Source organism: Paroedura picta, chromosome 4, assembly GCF_049243985.1.
Source record: "Paroedura picta isolate Pp20150507F chromosome 4, Ppicta_v3.0, whole genome shotgun sequence".
NCBI classification, from domain to species: domain Eukaryota; kingdom Metazoa; phylum Chordata; class Lepidosauria; order Squamata; family Gekkonidae; genus Paroedura; species Paroedura picta.
Window position 1 is genome coordinate 81,593,950 of NC_135372.1, and position 13,212 is coordinate 81,607,161.

Consider the following 13,212-nt stretch of genomic DNA (forward strand, 5'->3'; position numbering starts at 1 on the left):
TGTGAATTAGAACAGAAGGAAAATCAATTTATTTACTGGCTTGTGTTGCCATTCCAGACTTCATTAGGATACATCACATTTGTCACACAGTTTTCTCTAACTACAGAACCAACGTGTAGGTTAATGTGCATATGAGCAGTCTCCGTAGGGCTGTATGTTGTATGCATATGAATATTATCTGAAACATACAGCTTCTATGAACTCTTATTCATATCGCTAAATAAAATTTGACAGGAAAAAAAGACCAAACTGAAGAGTCAATTAATTTACTATGAAACTTTCAATCAGTGTTATGTTAGTTTTCCCAACATGGAATGAGTTAAAAAGCATATTCAATAAGAATTCAATAGAGTTGAATCAATTTCCAGAACTCTCTCTATAGCATAATTTCGGGGAATAAGCAGTTCTATTTCTTCGTTGTTACTTAATTTCATTAGTGCAGAGATATTATTTCTGATATGACCATAACAAAAAGATTTAATCATTAATTTAGGAAGAAGCAAATGGTTGGGATTCAAAGAATTGCACAGACAGTTCCACATGACCAAGAGAACTCCCACCAGCACTCCACCTCCATGCCAGCACAGTGGACCATTGTTTAAATGGAGGGCTAACTTTTGAAAGCAGCTGCTGACATGGCAGGTGGAATGCACCCACACCTTTGAAATCTTTGGGCTGTCTAAAATAGCTCTCTGGATCTCAGCCAAAGTAAAGAATATTTTATTGAACCACTACAAGAAAGATTTTCAAGACATGAAAAAGAAATATAATAGAAAAAAGTTACACTCTCTCTTCCCAATGCTCTATTTGTTAAAGTTTTGCTAAAAAATGACGTCACTGATCAATCACTTGTTTTAGAATGTGTTAAGCCATTCCAGATGTGCTAAAATCAGGGTACACCATGCTGGCCTTAACCATTATAAACAGTCATACACAATCCCAACCATTTTGCAACAGTTTGGATTCATTCATGGAAGGCAATGCCAAAACTGCTGTTACAACAGAGGCTTCAGGAAAGCTAGAGTTGATAACATGTGTTCAGAAAACCTGCACAGTGCTAATTTCAACACCTTGTTCCAGCCTAGCTCTTAAGAAACTATTTTTCACGTCTTCATCACATCCTGAAGTTAAAGTGGTTCAAAGTTTAGCTTTGCCCGCCTGAAGCTGTAGATTCTGTAGCTTCATGGCCATGCCCATGTTCCCAGCAACCTTCAATTTGCCTTGAAAGAAAGCCTACAGAAAAGAAAAAGGGAGTAGAATCAGGTTTTTTTGTATCAATGCTTTTCATTGTTCCTGGTGAACAGACATCTATCTAGTTAAACTGTTTCACAACTAAAGGAAAATTAATTCAGAAAGCTGTCACAAAAGTGACTATATTTCAGATTGCTTATGTCTGAAGTTTTCTTATAATGGATTATAAAATGCATGTGACTTTCTATTACCATCATCATCCAGGTATATAAAAAGCAAATACTTCTATATGAAAAACATGTCATTTTGTAGACCATGAGGTGCTCTAAAAATGGTTTTGCAGATTTATTTTCTTCTGTGCACTAGCCATTTGACACTATTGTTTACATATCTCATTGGTCCAGAGTGATTACTAACTGTTGAGGAGAATTTTGTTTTCATTTCGTCAGTACAATGTTATCATCCTCATTTGGAATAGAAGTCATTCCAAAAAGGACAGGGAAAGTAGCCTATATTTGTAAATTTTAGCTCTTTTTTGTGAGCAGAACTAACAAACAGCCCTCAGTGCTGTAGCCCAGATAACTTGGAAGGGAAAGAAAGGAACATGGTTTCATTAATTCAGTATTATGAAATAGCAGAACACTTATATTTTATTCCCTTTACTAGGGGCAAAGCCTGTTGTATCCAGGAATACAACGGGTGCTAGAACATGGCTGAGGGAAAAGGAAGGGGAGGAGTTGTTCAGTCTTGTAAGGGCATGGAGTTGAATGTGTGTGTTGTGTGGGAGGTTGTGGTGGCGTGGTGACAATGAGGGCATGGGTGTGGAGAGATGGGTGTCAAGAACCTGTGGTTTGGAATGTTCATTGAGTGTGGGAGAGGACTGACCTTTGGGAATTGTGGCATAGTGGTTACAGATTAGCTTTCCAGAGCTATGACTTCAGATATGTGAAGGGGAATTCAGACTGGAGACTCTTCTTAGGGGGAGATTACATGGCAACCAGTTCATTTCAGTTCTGCATTCAACATCAGTTCCCTTCTTGTGTGAATCAGGCCACAGACACCGAAATGTCCCCCTGCCTTAATCCACGTGGGGTAGTCACAGTACACCGGTGTCCACCCTGCTCCTTCTGTCTCCATTTTTTAACTTTTGAAAGAATGTTATGTGCCCACATGCTTCTTTCATGGTTGCTCCTTAGAAGAGCTTGATTTTTGTACCCTGCTATTTACTACCCAAAGGAGTCTCAAAGTGGTTTACAAACACCTTTTCCCTTCATCTCCCCACAATAGACAACCTGTGAGGGCTGTGGGGCTGTGAGAGATCTGAGGGAACTGGGAATGGGCTGCAGTCACCCAGCAGGCCTCAGGTGTCTCAAGGCAGTTTCCAATCGCCTTCCCTTCCTCTCCCCATAGCAGAGTCCCTGTGAGGGAGGTGGGGCAAAGAGCCTCATTTGGAAGCTGGCAACCCTAAGAGGAGGTCTCTCTGTGCACAGGAGTCTTGACCTTAGTCAGGTTTGTGCACACCTAGGTAGTGTGGAATTCCAGAACATGAACCTACAACAATCTGGCAACCTTACCTCCTCTCTGCAATGTTCTGTTGACCTGAAATAGGTCAGGGGGTGCTAGGTGGCTGCAGGGGCATCACACACTTTTGAGACCCCACTTCCAGACTTCAAGGAATATGTTCAGACCAGGGACAGCCAACCTCCAGGAGATCTCCTGGAATTGCAGCTCATCTGCAGACTATAAAGATCAGCTCCCCAGGCAAAAAGGGCTGCTTTGGAGTTTGGACAGTGTTATTATGGAGAAGAAACATTTAAGGCCTCCAACACAGGTTGTTGTTAAGTTGAAACACTTGAGGCCTACTACACAGGGTTGTTGTGCAGATAAAACAGGAGGCAAAAGAACCTCCGCAACAGCTTCCAGTTCTTTCTGCACAACAACCCTGTGCAGTAGGCCTCAAATCTTCAGAGAGTTGCTTGGCTGCATTTTCCCTCCAGCAGCAGGCTGGCCACAGAAGTATTTGAAGTGAGAAGGGGCTTTTCTGTGGCCTCCCTGTCAGGCAATTGTTTGGCAGAAGGGGAAAGCTTCCCTCCCCTCAAAAGGAAAACACAAGTACCCCCTCAGACTCCCTTGTGTTGCTCTTGGAAACATCTCCTTCCCTCAGTCATGGGCTGTTAGAGGCTCCTTCACAGCAGGCCTGAAGGGAGGAGGGAGGAAGCACACTCACTAGTCACTTGCCAGCTCTGTCACTGGTCTGATGCAAAGTGAGGGAAGTTGTTGGACGTGACAGTTAGGACAACCCTGGGGTGAAAAGGGCTGGCCATACCTGTCCAAACCTCTGTTCTCATCCCCCTCAGCAGCCCTACTGGCCTCCTTTCCCTGTGGTGGTCAGGGACAGACTGGCAGCAATGTCACCAGATTGCACATGGCCAGGCTGGGGGGGTGGGCTGTGTCACCTCCCTATTAGTCCAAAGTCTGGAGGCGGGGACGGTCTGATCTTTGGACCAATCAGAAGGCGCGAAGATCAGACTGGCTCCGGCCACTCTCCACCCACCTAGACCTTAGCTTTTTATATTATACAGTGAAGCTGTTCCAGATATTTTACTTACTGTTTGTGGATTCATCTTCCCAGACATCATTGCTAACAAATCAGAATCAGACATTGTAATGGTGCAGTCCGCTTTCTTATCTGCAAGCATCAAAACAGATGACTTCATGCACTAGAAAATGCATTCTAGCTACATTAGAAAAGCCAGTGGAAACGGAATTCACAATTGCATCTCACTTCAACCTTTCTTTCAAAAATACTTATAATTTTTTTCCTTTCTCCATAGAGCTCAAGGCAGCGCACAGTAATTCCTCCACTTTTTCACAGCAACCCTGTGAGGTAGGTTAGACTGAGAAAGTGACTTGACCAAGGTCACCAAGTGAAACACATGGTAGCATGAAGTTCTAAATCTGAGTCTCCTTAGTACTAGTTCAATACTACCTGGACTGAGGGGGAAGAGACAATAGGATTGGTACATGGGCAGTGTGTTAACCGTCTTCTTTTGTGACATTTCCCTCAGTGTAAATATCTCAGTTCAAAGCCTCCTTCTGCCCTATCCTTACAGCTATTTATAAAACAAATCTGAGACAAAAACAGGAGATGCAACCATAGATCTGATTCATAGCGTCTCACCTAGTTTGGTCCTCAGAATCTTATAGGCTGGATGCTATAAATGGAAGGAGTTAACCCCAAAAGGCAGCTCCTGATGGCTTGGTATCAGTAGAAGATAGGTGGATTGCAGTAGACAGTGGGTATGGAATGAAGAGCAGGATTCTGACCCTCACCTTTGCATCAGAGAAGGAAACTATTTCCCCTGAAGATGCAGCCCCCTCACTCCTACAAGCTTGGGCACCACAGCTTGGTGAGCAGAGGAGATGGCAACAAAAACAGGAGGGACTGTTCCCCTGAAGTCCTTACACTCACAGATTGTTGGATACAATCCTCAGAGAACAGCAGCAATTGTTTAAGGCTGGCACTGTATATCTGAATATATTCTGCTGCTTATTTCAGTGTGACAAAGCAAAAATCAAAATTCAAAGCATATAAAATGTTTTTGTGAGAATCAGAATTATAAAGTCATAGATTTAGATATTGAGCAAAAGAAGCCTTTAATCAAGTACTAATATCACTTGAGTTCAGTGCTGTCCATTTTTAGTCCACTCTACTAATGAGAGACACATTTCTACATTCAGGATTAACCTTGAATGGCCTTTCTGTCTATAGTGGTTCAAACAAAATATAAGTGACAAAAAACTGCAAGTGAATATGAGGCTGGCTTGTAGCCCTTCTGTAGTATTTGTAATATCCAACTTAGCTTAAAAGGCTCTGTTCCAGTTCTTTCTAAGACTAGCTCACAGAAAATTAGTAAGGAAACAAAACTGAAATGTTCTGAACATGAAAATACAGAGAAAGAAAGAGAAGGGCTTGCATTTAATACTTTAAGAAAATTGCATTCAGTCACTCATGGCTAAAAAGATTGTTAAGTTTGGAGTGTTAGTCAACTTTGGGATGCTGACTTGTGGCTCCAAAAACCTGTAAATATCCACCTTACCTACACACAGAGATTGCATTCATTGATTGTAACACCCACAATTATATCCTGCTTCTTTTCTGTAGAACCCAAGACACCATAAATATAGTTCAGAGGATTCCCATTCAGGTACTCATGAGCTTAGGCAATGTTGCTTGATCATATGCCTTCAGATCATAACTTGGGTCCAAGTCTAGAAAAATTTTAAAGCATTCTAATTCTAAACCAGGAATTTTCAAACAAACACATTTCTATCCCTGTATTGCTGCTCTTCAATTGAGTCAAATATAGAACTATAGATTCCTCAATATGAACTCAGAAGAAAACAAAAATTGAGTGCATTTACTTTTACATTTGAGTGCATTTATTTTTACATTTTACATTCAATTGAGTGCATTTATTTTTACGTTTCTATTCTGCCCTTCCCCAAAGATTTTTATAATGGATTATAGTTGCATACATATAGCCGAAGACATTTTCATACTGAGCAGATATCTTTTGAGATATTAATTTCTACCTACTCAGTGGATCCATGTCCAAGGACAAAATGCTATTTATTGTACTCTGATAAGAGAAGTCACATCCAAAGTTCAATAGAATACAGGGTGGATTCATCAGATTATTTTCTTTACTGTAATAGCAGCAGTACACTATGCACATTACTCCCTTTCTGTAGTCACTCCATTTGCTGGGTTTGATACAAGGCATTGGCTACCACATACAAAGCTCTTCATGGCCTTGGTCCCTCATATCTTCAGGACCACTTCTCCACCTAAGATCCACCATGACAGCTTTGCTCATCTGAGCAGGGCCTTCTGCAGGTACCACCCTACAAATAAGCAAAACCAACAATTTCCTGTACATTCTTTATTGTGGAATAGCCTGCCTGATGAATACAGGAAAATTTCAGCTCTCCTGGCATTCCAGGAGTTTTGCAAAAAAAAAAAAAAAGATTCAACGTCTTTTTTGCATTTTTGCAAAGAATGTGTTGATGATCCCAGGGTTGATACTCTCTGTCCATCTGTACATCAGATTATAATTTACTTAATAATCCAAGTTAACACAGCACTCTTTAACAAAACACATTTATATTACACATCACAAATTACTGAGATGTGTATAACTAGATCTAACAGAAGAGAACACTTTATGGTATAGAAAATAACACTGACCTGAGTTAACATCCACGCAGCCTTTGCCATTTTTCACATCAACTATCCAAGTCGCTTCTTTACCCCCAGGGCCATCTTTCACTTTGAAGGCAAATATACCACCAATTTTCTTGACAAATTGCTCTCCTTCCTGTAATCATTATGCAACAATGGCATATCACAATTAAAGCTACATTCAGTTTTATTTGGCACAGTTACAGTAATGTAGGTGAATACCTGGTTGTTTGCAGACACTGTCTGACATCCAACATACCCAAGTAGGACTTTTAATATTTTCTTTTCTGAACAGTAGCCCACCATCCTCATAATCCTTCCCATGATACACTGCAAAAACTCACTTTAGTTGGCCATTTTTTAAAAGCAAGCCAAAAGTCCAAGAGGTATATGTGATTTAGTCACATGATCCTCTGGATTATAGTCACTTTGCATGATTACAAACAATTTATTCTACTGAGTTCAACTGTTCAGCAGGATTAACACTCATTCAAAGGGTCAAATAAAGCCCGCAAATAAAATACATGGAAAAGGCAACTTTCATGCTGGCAGTCTGAAGAGGTGGAATTCTAGGAAGAATAAGCCCCAGGTGCTTTGTGCATGCGCACAGACCTGCCCTGCGAGTCTCAAAAAATAAGTATCAAAGGAGATGAAGGGATTAAATTTTGCATCTCATGTTTACCAAGTCCAAAGTCTGAAAGACAGAAGGCATTTAATTTAAAAGGAAAATATAACTGAGATTTGAAAACTATAGACTTTCCTACTATTTTAGCTCTGAATTCCACACAGCCCATGCAATTTTTCCCTTCAGTGTTCCTACTGGATTAGTGGTGTGCCCAGACACATTAGAAAATGATCTAGGGAGCCACTAACACTTGCCAGAAACATGAATCAACTATTTTCAACACACAAGAAAATACTGGGTTTGAAAAAGATGCAATACTAAAAGTACAATCTGTTTGTACAACTTGAGATGCTGCTTTCAGTTGTTTCTGCTTTTAACCGGAAATTGTATTATTGGGGGCTTAATGGTTTGGCTTCCTATGCTTTTTATGAGTATGGGTGTTTAATGGTCGATGTGAGCATCCTGAGGTTGAATACAGCACAAAAACACTGTAAAAAATCCAGAAAAGAAAAGCACAGGGAAGTTCATTTTGCCTTTAAAAATGATAACAAAATCTGTACATCTCATATTCCTTGTACGTTGCTGAGAAACAAATCTGCTGATCGGGAATGTACTTAGAGACCAAGTGATATTTAAGAAGTTGAGAAGTCTAACAAAGCAGCTGAAAAAAATTAACAGGAGCTCACCACAGTCTATCCTCAATTACTGGCCTCCTTATACAGATAATATCTGCATGCCACTTAGTCATGATATTATAGTGTTTTGTTACCCCCTCCCTCCTATCAGAGAGAAGATGGGGGCCACTTGGTTTTAATGTAAACTGCTTTTTAATGTTTTACTGTTTTAACTCTTGTAGTTAAATGTTGTGAGCCACCCTGAGCCCTTGGGGAAGGGAGGCACAGAAGTTAAAAAAATAAATAAACAAGAGACAAGAAGGAAATGTTTGCCAGGTCTTTATGTCATACAGGATAGGACAATTCACCAGTCTTCACAGTAATGAACCTGCAGGCCCTGGTTTTCTTTATAGTCACCTCCTCTGCAAGAGGGCACTACCTGTTCCGGCTGCCCCGATCTAATAGCGAGGCCTAGTTTGAATACTGCCTTCCATCTCTTATAAGAATGTTGGTGTTGGACCAAACCAACTCTTCATCACCAGCCCTATAATAAATCAGAATTCTTCCCCCAAGAAGATTCCACGTGAAATCCATTAAGGAGAAAAGCATTTGATTAAAGCAGTCCCGAACTATAATTTTAAATTTTGGTTTTATGCAACCTGATTAGCATATTTGATTAATACTGTGAGCATCCTTAAACTCCATAGGGATAAAAGGCAACTAATAAATATTATAAAGAAAAATAATTCCTTGTAAAAGTGGTTTCATTGTAGATGCTTTCAGGGCTTCAGGGGCATTGCTGCCAGGGGCATTGTTACTCTAAACTTGAACACAAGCAGATGGAAGAGGTTTCTATCATACTTTTTCACATGGGAGGGTGAACCTCTCCTAAAAACATAACATCAGAGCCCCCTAGTGGCAGACTTGAACACCCTTTCCTTCACCTTGACCCTTATGTTCTGGACCAGATTACTGATTTGCCATCTCATCAAGTTTTATTAATAAGAGCACTAGCAGCAATAATGCGTATCTGTTCTACATAATATATTTCTGGTAAGGCCTTGGAAGAGGACCGTGTCTCATAGCTGAAGTGCCACTCCGCACTAACAGCCACTGAAGGGCAGCTGTCCCACCCTTGAGTGCCTCCTCCTCCAACCGGCTTGCTTGTCTGTCCAGCAGCCAGCCAATCACCTTCCGTCCCTCACATCTGACCACCCCCTCCTCCTTCCACTTCCCTCTGAGGTTCGGAGGCTGCAGATTTCTACTGCATGAGAGCTGCCCCTGTCAGTGAGTTCCCTGCCTCCAGCCTGCAGCCTTTCCAGGTCCTGGGGGGAAGGAGAGGCTGTCCACAGACTTCTTCCACCTCCCAGTCCCCCAATCTAGTGCCTATTTTATTCCTAAATGCAATGGGCTTGGCCCCTAGTTTTTAATAATGTGAAGTTCAAATTGTAGGTCAGAGGCCTATCCCAGGATCTATCACGAGGCAAGGTGAAGCAATGGCCGCAGGCAGGTAGCAACCTCTACCTTCTTTGCTGTCTCAACCTTGCCTCCTTGTATTGCCTTTGCCAAAGCCTGCCCAGCAGGAGATGAAGCAGCCTAGACTCTTTCCTGCCTCACTTTCCAAATTCAGGAGAGGAGGTCTTTCTACTGAGACATGTGCATCTTTGGCAAGCTGCTTCTCAAGTGGACTGGGAAACAGTGCAGAAAGAACCATTAGTTGCTCCAGCTCCTAGTTAGAGAGGAAAGAGGGGGATGTCAGCCTCTGGCAGCATCTGTTGTTGAACTGCCACTGAATGCAGCCAACGACACTGAAAGGGGTGGGCACAAATCACTGGAAGGAAAAATACTCAAGGTAACAGACTGAGAAACAATAAAGTGCTGCTGTAGTTGTAACTCCATTCCTACACTTCAACAGCATTTACTATTTTTAAAGTTATACTAATTTTCTATTCCATATGCTTGTCTTATTGAGTTACGTACCTCTTGAAGTTTCCTCTCAATTTCGTTGAAGACAAGACTTGCCTTAAACCCATCAACAGCTGCATTAGTAGGAATTGCTTGGATTTGCCGACATCTGCAATGACAGAAAGTTATTCTGGAATTGCTGAACGATAGGAGATCTAACTAGCAAGGGTGGCAGTCAGGATGTGCAATATCTTTAAGGTGCTATAAGAACTTTTCATCGTGGCATAAGGCCTAGTAAGTTTATTGCAGCATAACAGTTGGCAATATACATAGGTTTCCTCCCCTCTCCAAATGTTATCAGCACTGTAGCCCCTACTAGGTAGATTAGGCTGAGAGACAATGACTGTTCATAATTCCACCAAGCTTTTGGTTGGGGCTGATGATTTTGTTATCTGCCTTGGGCATTAACAAGAAAGCAAATAAATGAATGTCCAAATGTTATGTCATAGTTCCTTTCAAAAGTACGGAAGTCAACTTTCTGACGTTTTTGCTTATACTGACTATTTTTCCTCAGTGGCTACTTTCCATCATCAAATTGCACAATAACTATTAAAAGCTTATCTGATCATTTAGCTTGGTTATGCAACTGGGGCATTGCGTTGTTTCTGTTGGGTGAAACTAGGTGAGAGGTGGCTATGTTTCTTAGTTATAAAACAAAAATTCCAGTCAGAATTTTTACAAAGGTTATTTTATACCTTTCATAATACTACAACAGGGGACACCTGATGAAGCTGATGGGTAATACATTTAGAAAAGACCAAAGAAAATACCTCTTTAGACACCAAGTAATTAAACACAAAATATACTGCCAGTGGATGTAGTGACAGCAAGCAAGCATAGATGGCTATGAAAGAGGATTAGACATATTTATAAACCCTCCAGATACAGAGGTTGGAAACATCTGGATGCCAGTATTAGGACGTATTATCAGGGGAAGACCTCAAGTTCTATGCCCTGCATGCCAGCCTTCCAGGGTAATATGGCCACCATATGAAACAATTGTCAAATTTATGTTGTTTACCTACTCTGAGCATGCAGGAAGGGTGGGCTATAAAAATATTGATTTTATTTAATGCTGGACTCTGATCCACCAGGGGGTTTATGTTATTATAATTAAAACATCAATTATTATATCCTACTTACTGTTAAAAATATTATGGAGATTGGGACTAACTAGTTATTAGTTTAAGCAGAGCAAAAAAGATAGTGTGGCAATGTCCGGATTTCGTATACTCATCATGGTATTTATAGATACAATATTGTTTTATGAGAATTAGCTCATTTGGAAATCAAGAGACTGAGACTGCAGGATATAAACATTTTGTATTAATTTATTTACCTAGACCTCCATCGTGACATCTCTCCTAACAACTTACTTTCCTTCACGGACAAGTTCACTCACTGTTCTGTTTCTTTTCCCTAATATACAACTTTAGGGTACAAAAACTGTAATTGTATTCCTTGTCTTAGTTCTTATACAGGAGCCTCATATGCGTATCTGAGCAGTCCAAACTCAACTGTGATATACCATTACACCTCTGGTGCATAAAAGACTGGTACAAATTGAGAATTAACAGAGGTGAGGCATTAGTATGGTATTCCAGAACTGAAACAGTGCTGGGCTGTAGTTGGCAAGTCAGATTCCTGCAAATACAAAGATGTGAGTATAGTTCACTGTACTCATTTGAAATGACTGCAGACTACGGAAATATGACAAATTGCATAGGCGAATGCCTGAACATATGCACATTAATAGGGTGCAAATGTATCTTAGCTCAAGGTACTTTGCAAATAGCAATAATTCTCACACATAAGGGTTCCCCACCCCTGAAACAGGCAAACCCTAACAGTTTTTGTTATAATTCTCATTCTTGATGGCTATCAGAATTGCTTTTTCACTCATGTGAATTAGACATCTCCATCTCCAAATGTGCTCAGATGTTTGGCAGAAACTGCTCCCTATTCCAAACCATTCATTGTTTGGAGAGCCCCTTTTAAGGGCCTTAGTTATCTCTACTAAACTTTGTTTTAAGTACATAATTAAAGGAAACCACACATCTTATTTAAAAGAGTAAAATACCAGATACCCTCCTCAGTGTCAGCAAGAATGTATACTAACAAAGCATTAAACTCTTGTGGGTCATAAAAGAGTTGAAAATTCAAGAAAATGGGGTTGTCTAAACAGACAATTTCCAAACATAAAAAAGACACCAGAACACCGGGGGGGGGGGGGGATACACGGGCATTTGCAATGAATAAGCAGTTAAGAAATTAGAGGCATTAGGCTTAAAATCTTTGTTTTGAAAAACATTGCCTGTTTTTAGTTCCCTCAATTTTGTAACTGTCAATTTTGCACATTCCTTTAATACTTTCAGGGAAAAACACATGGAGGCAGAAACATAGAAGGGGAATAAAAACCACAATGTCTCCTACCCAGTCCAAAACCACCATGAAAGTTTCCAGCAGCTGCAGAAATTAGAGCAGTGATCCTTTAGAAAATGCTGAGTAAAGCCTTTCTTTGAGAACCAATATTCTCCCTTGCTCTAAGCAACAAGCAAATTTCTCATTGCTGAATTTGGAATTAAGGCAAGGAAAGTCATCTAAGAGCACATTACAGTTGAATAACTCCATTAGGTGGCTACACAAAACAGATAAGCAAACTGAAACTAGTGCTTCTTCAGAGTTTGTTTGTACAAAAACAGACATAAAAGCTCACCTAGCAGCCTCAGGAAAGCCCATTCTGTACAGGGACACCACGGCAGCACCTCCAAGGCCTAGGTTATGCTGCAAAGCAACCTTTGCACTGGGAACCTGCCTCTTTCCGGCTTCTCCTCTTAGTTGCCAGCAGAGTTCAGCACACTGAGCCAGACCTAATGCATCAAACACAGAGAATATAGATCAGCCTGTATTTCAAGAACGGCATCATTTTCTTACGCCCAGAAAGGAGGCGAAAGGGAATGGCATGCTAATTGGGCTCAAACATCAAGGTCTGGCTTAGGGAAAAAGAAACATTAAACATTATACAAATAGAGGCAATAATATGCTGTGCTCTTTTAAAGCAAAAATTAATGGCTGCAAAAGGATTGTTTTTTTCCCCGGGTTTCTCTGCAGAGGATCTTTTATTTGCTATAAAGTGTGAATATTTTCTGCTACACTTTTTTTAAGGAACCCAATGTCAATTCAGGCAAAGACAAGGTATCATCAAGCTGTTCCACACTGAAAGTTTCTCGTATCTGCAAAATTTCAAATTTTGCTTTTCCCTTTGCCACACACTTCAAGGCAACTTACATTGAATTTCACATTGTAGTAATAAAATATCACCCCAAAACAAATTAAAAGCCATAACAATCCAATTTACACTATCATACACTGATGCCTCATGGATTTTCTTACCTCACAAAGATCTTACTTTGGTATGTTCTGTGACAGTGGGTTTGGCTTGAGGTCAGCCTCTTTAGGAAACTTAATTCATTGCCCATACTAATTGTGCTATTATATCGCAAATCTCATAACATTATCTTAAAGATGTGTATTAGTTTCTCAGTATTGGTAGGACAGCAAGCATTTCCTAA

The 13,212-nt window shown here is 40.4% G+C and overlaps 1 protein-coding gene across 1 annotated transcript in view; it reads right to left on the reverse strand.

The window, feature by feature from the left end:
• Nucleotides 1-13,212, reverse strand: part of SCP2 (sterol carrier protein 2) — a 39,978-nt gene continuing 26,766 nt past the window's right edge. The window contains exons 12-16 of the mRNA XM_077333714.1: nt 12,357-12,510; nt 9,656-9,749; nt 6,443-6,572; nt 3,801-3,880; nt 1-1,233 (exon numbers count right to left, since the gene is read on the reverse strand). Of these exons, the coding sequence (XP_077189829.1) occupies nt 1,138-1,233; nt 3,801-3,880; nt 6,443-6,572; nt 9,656-9,749; nt 12,357-12,510 (554 nt within the window). The 3' untranslated portion in view covers nt 1-1,137. The remainder of the gene's footprint in view (nt 1,234-3,800; nt 3,881-6,442; nt 6,573-9,655; nt 9,750-12,356; nt 12,511-13,212) is intronic.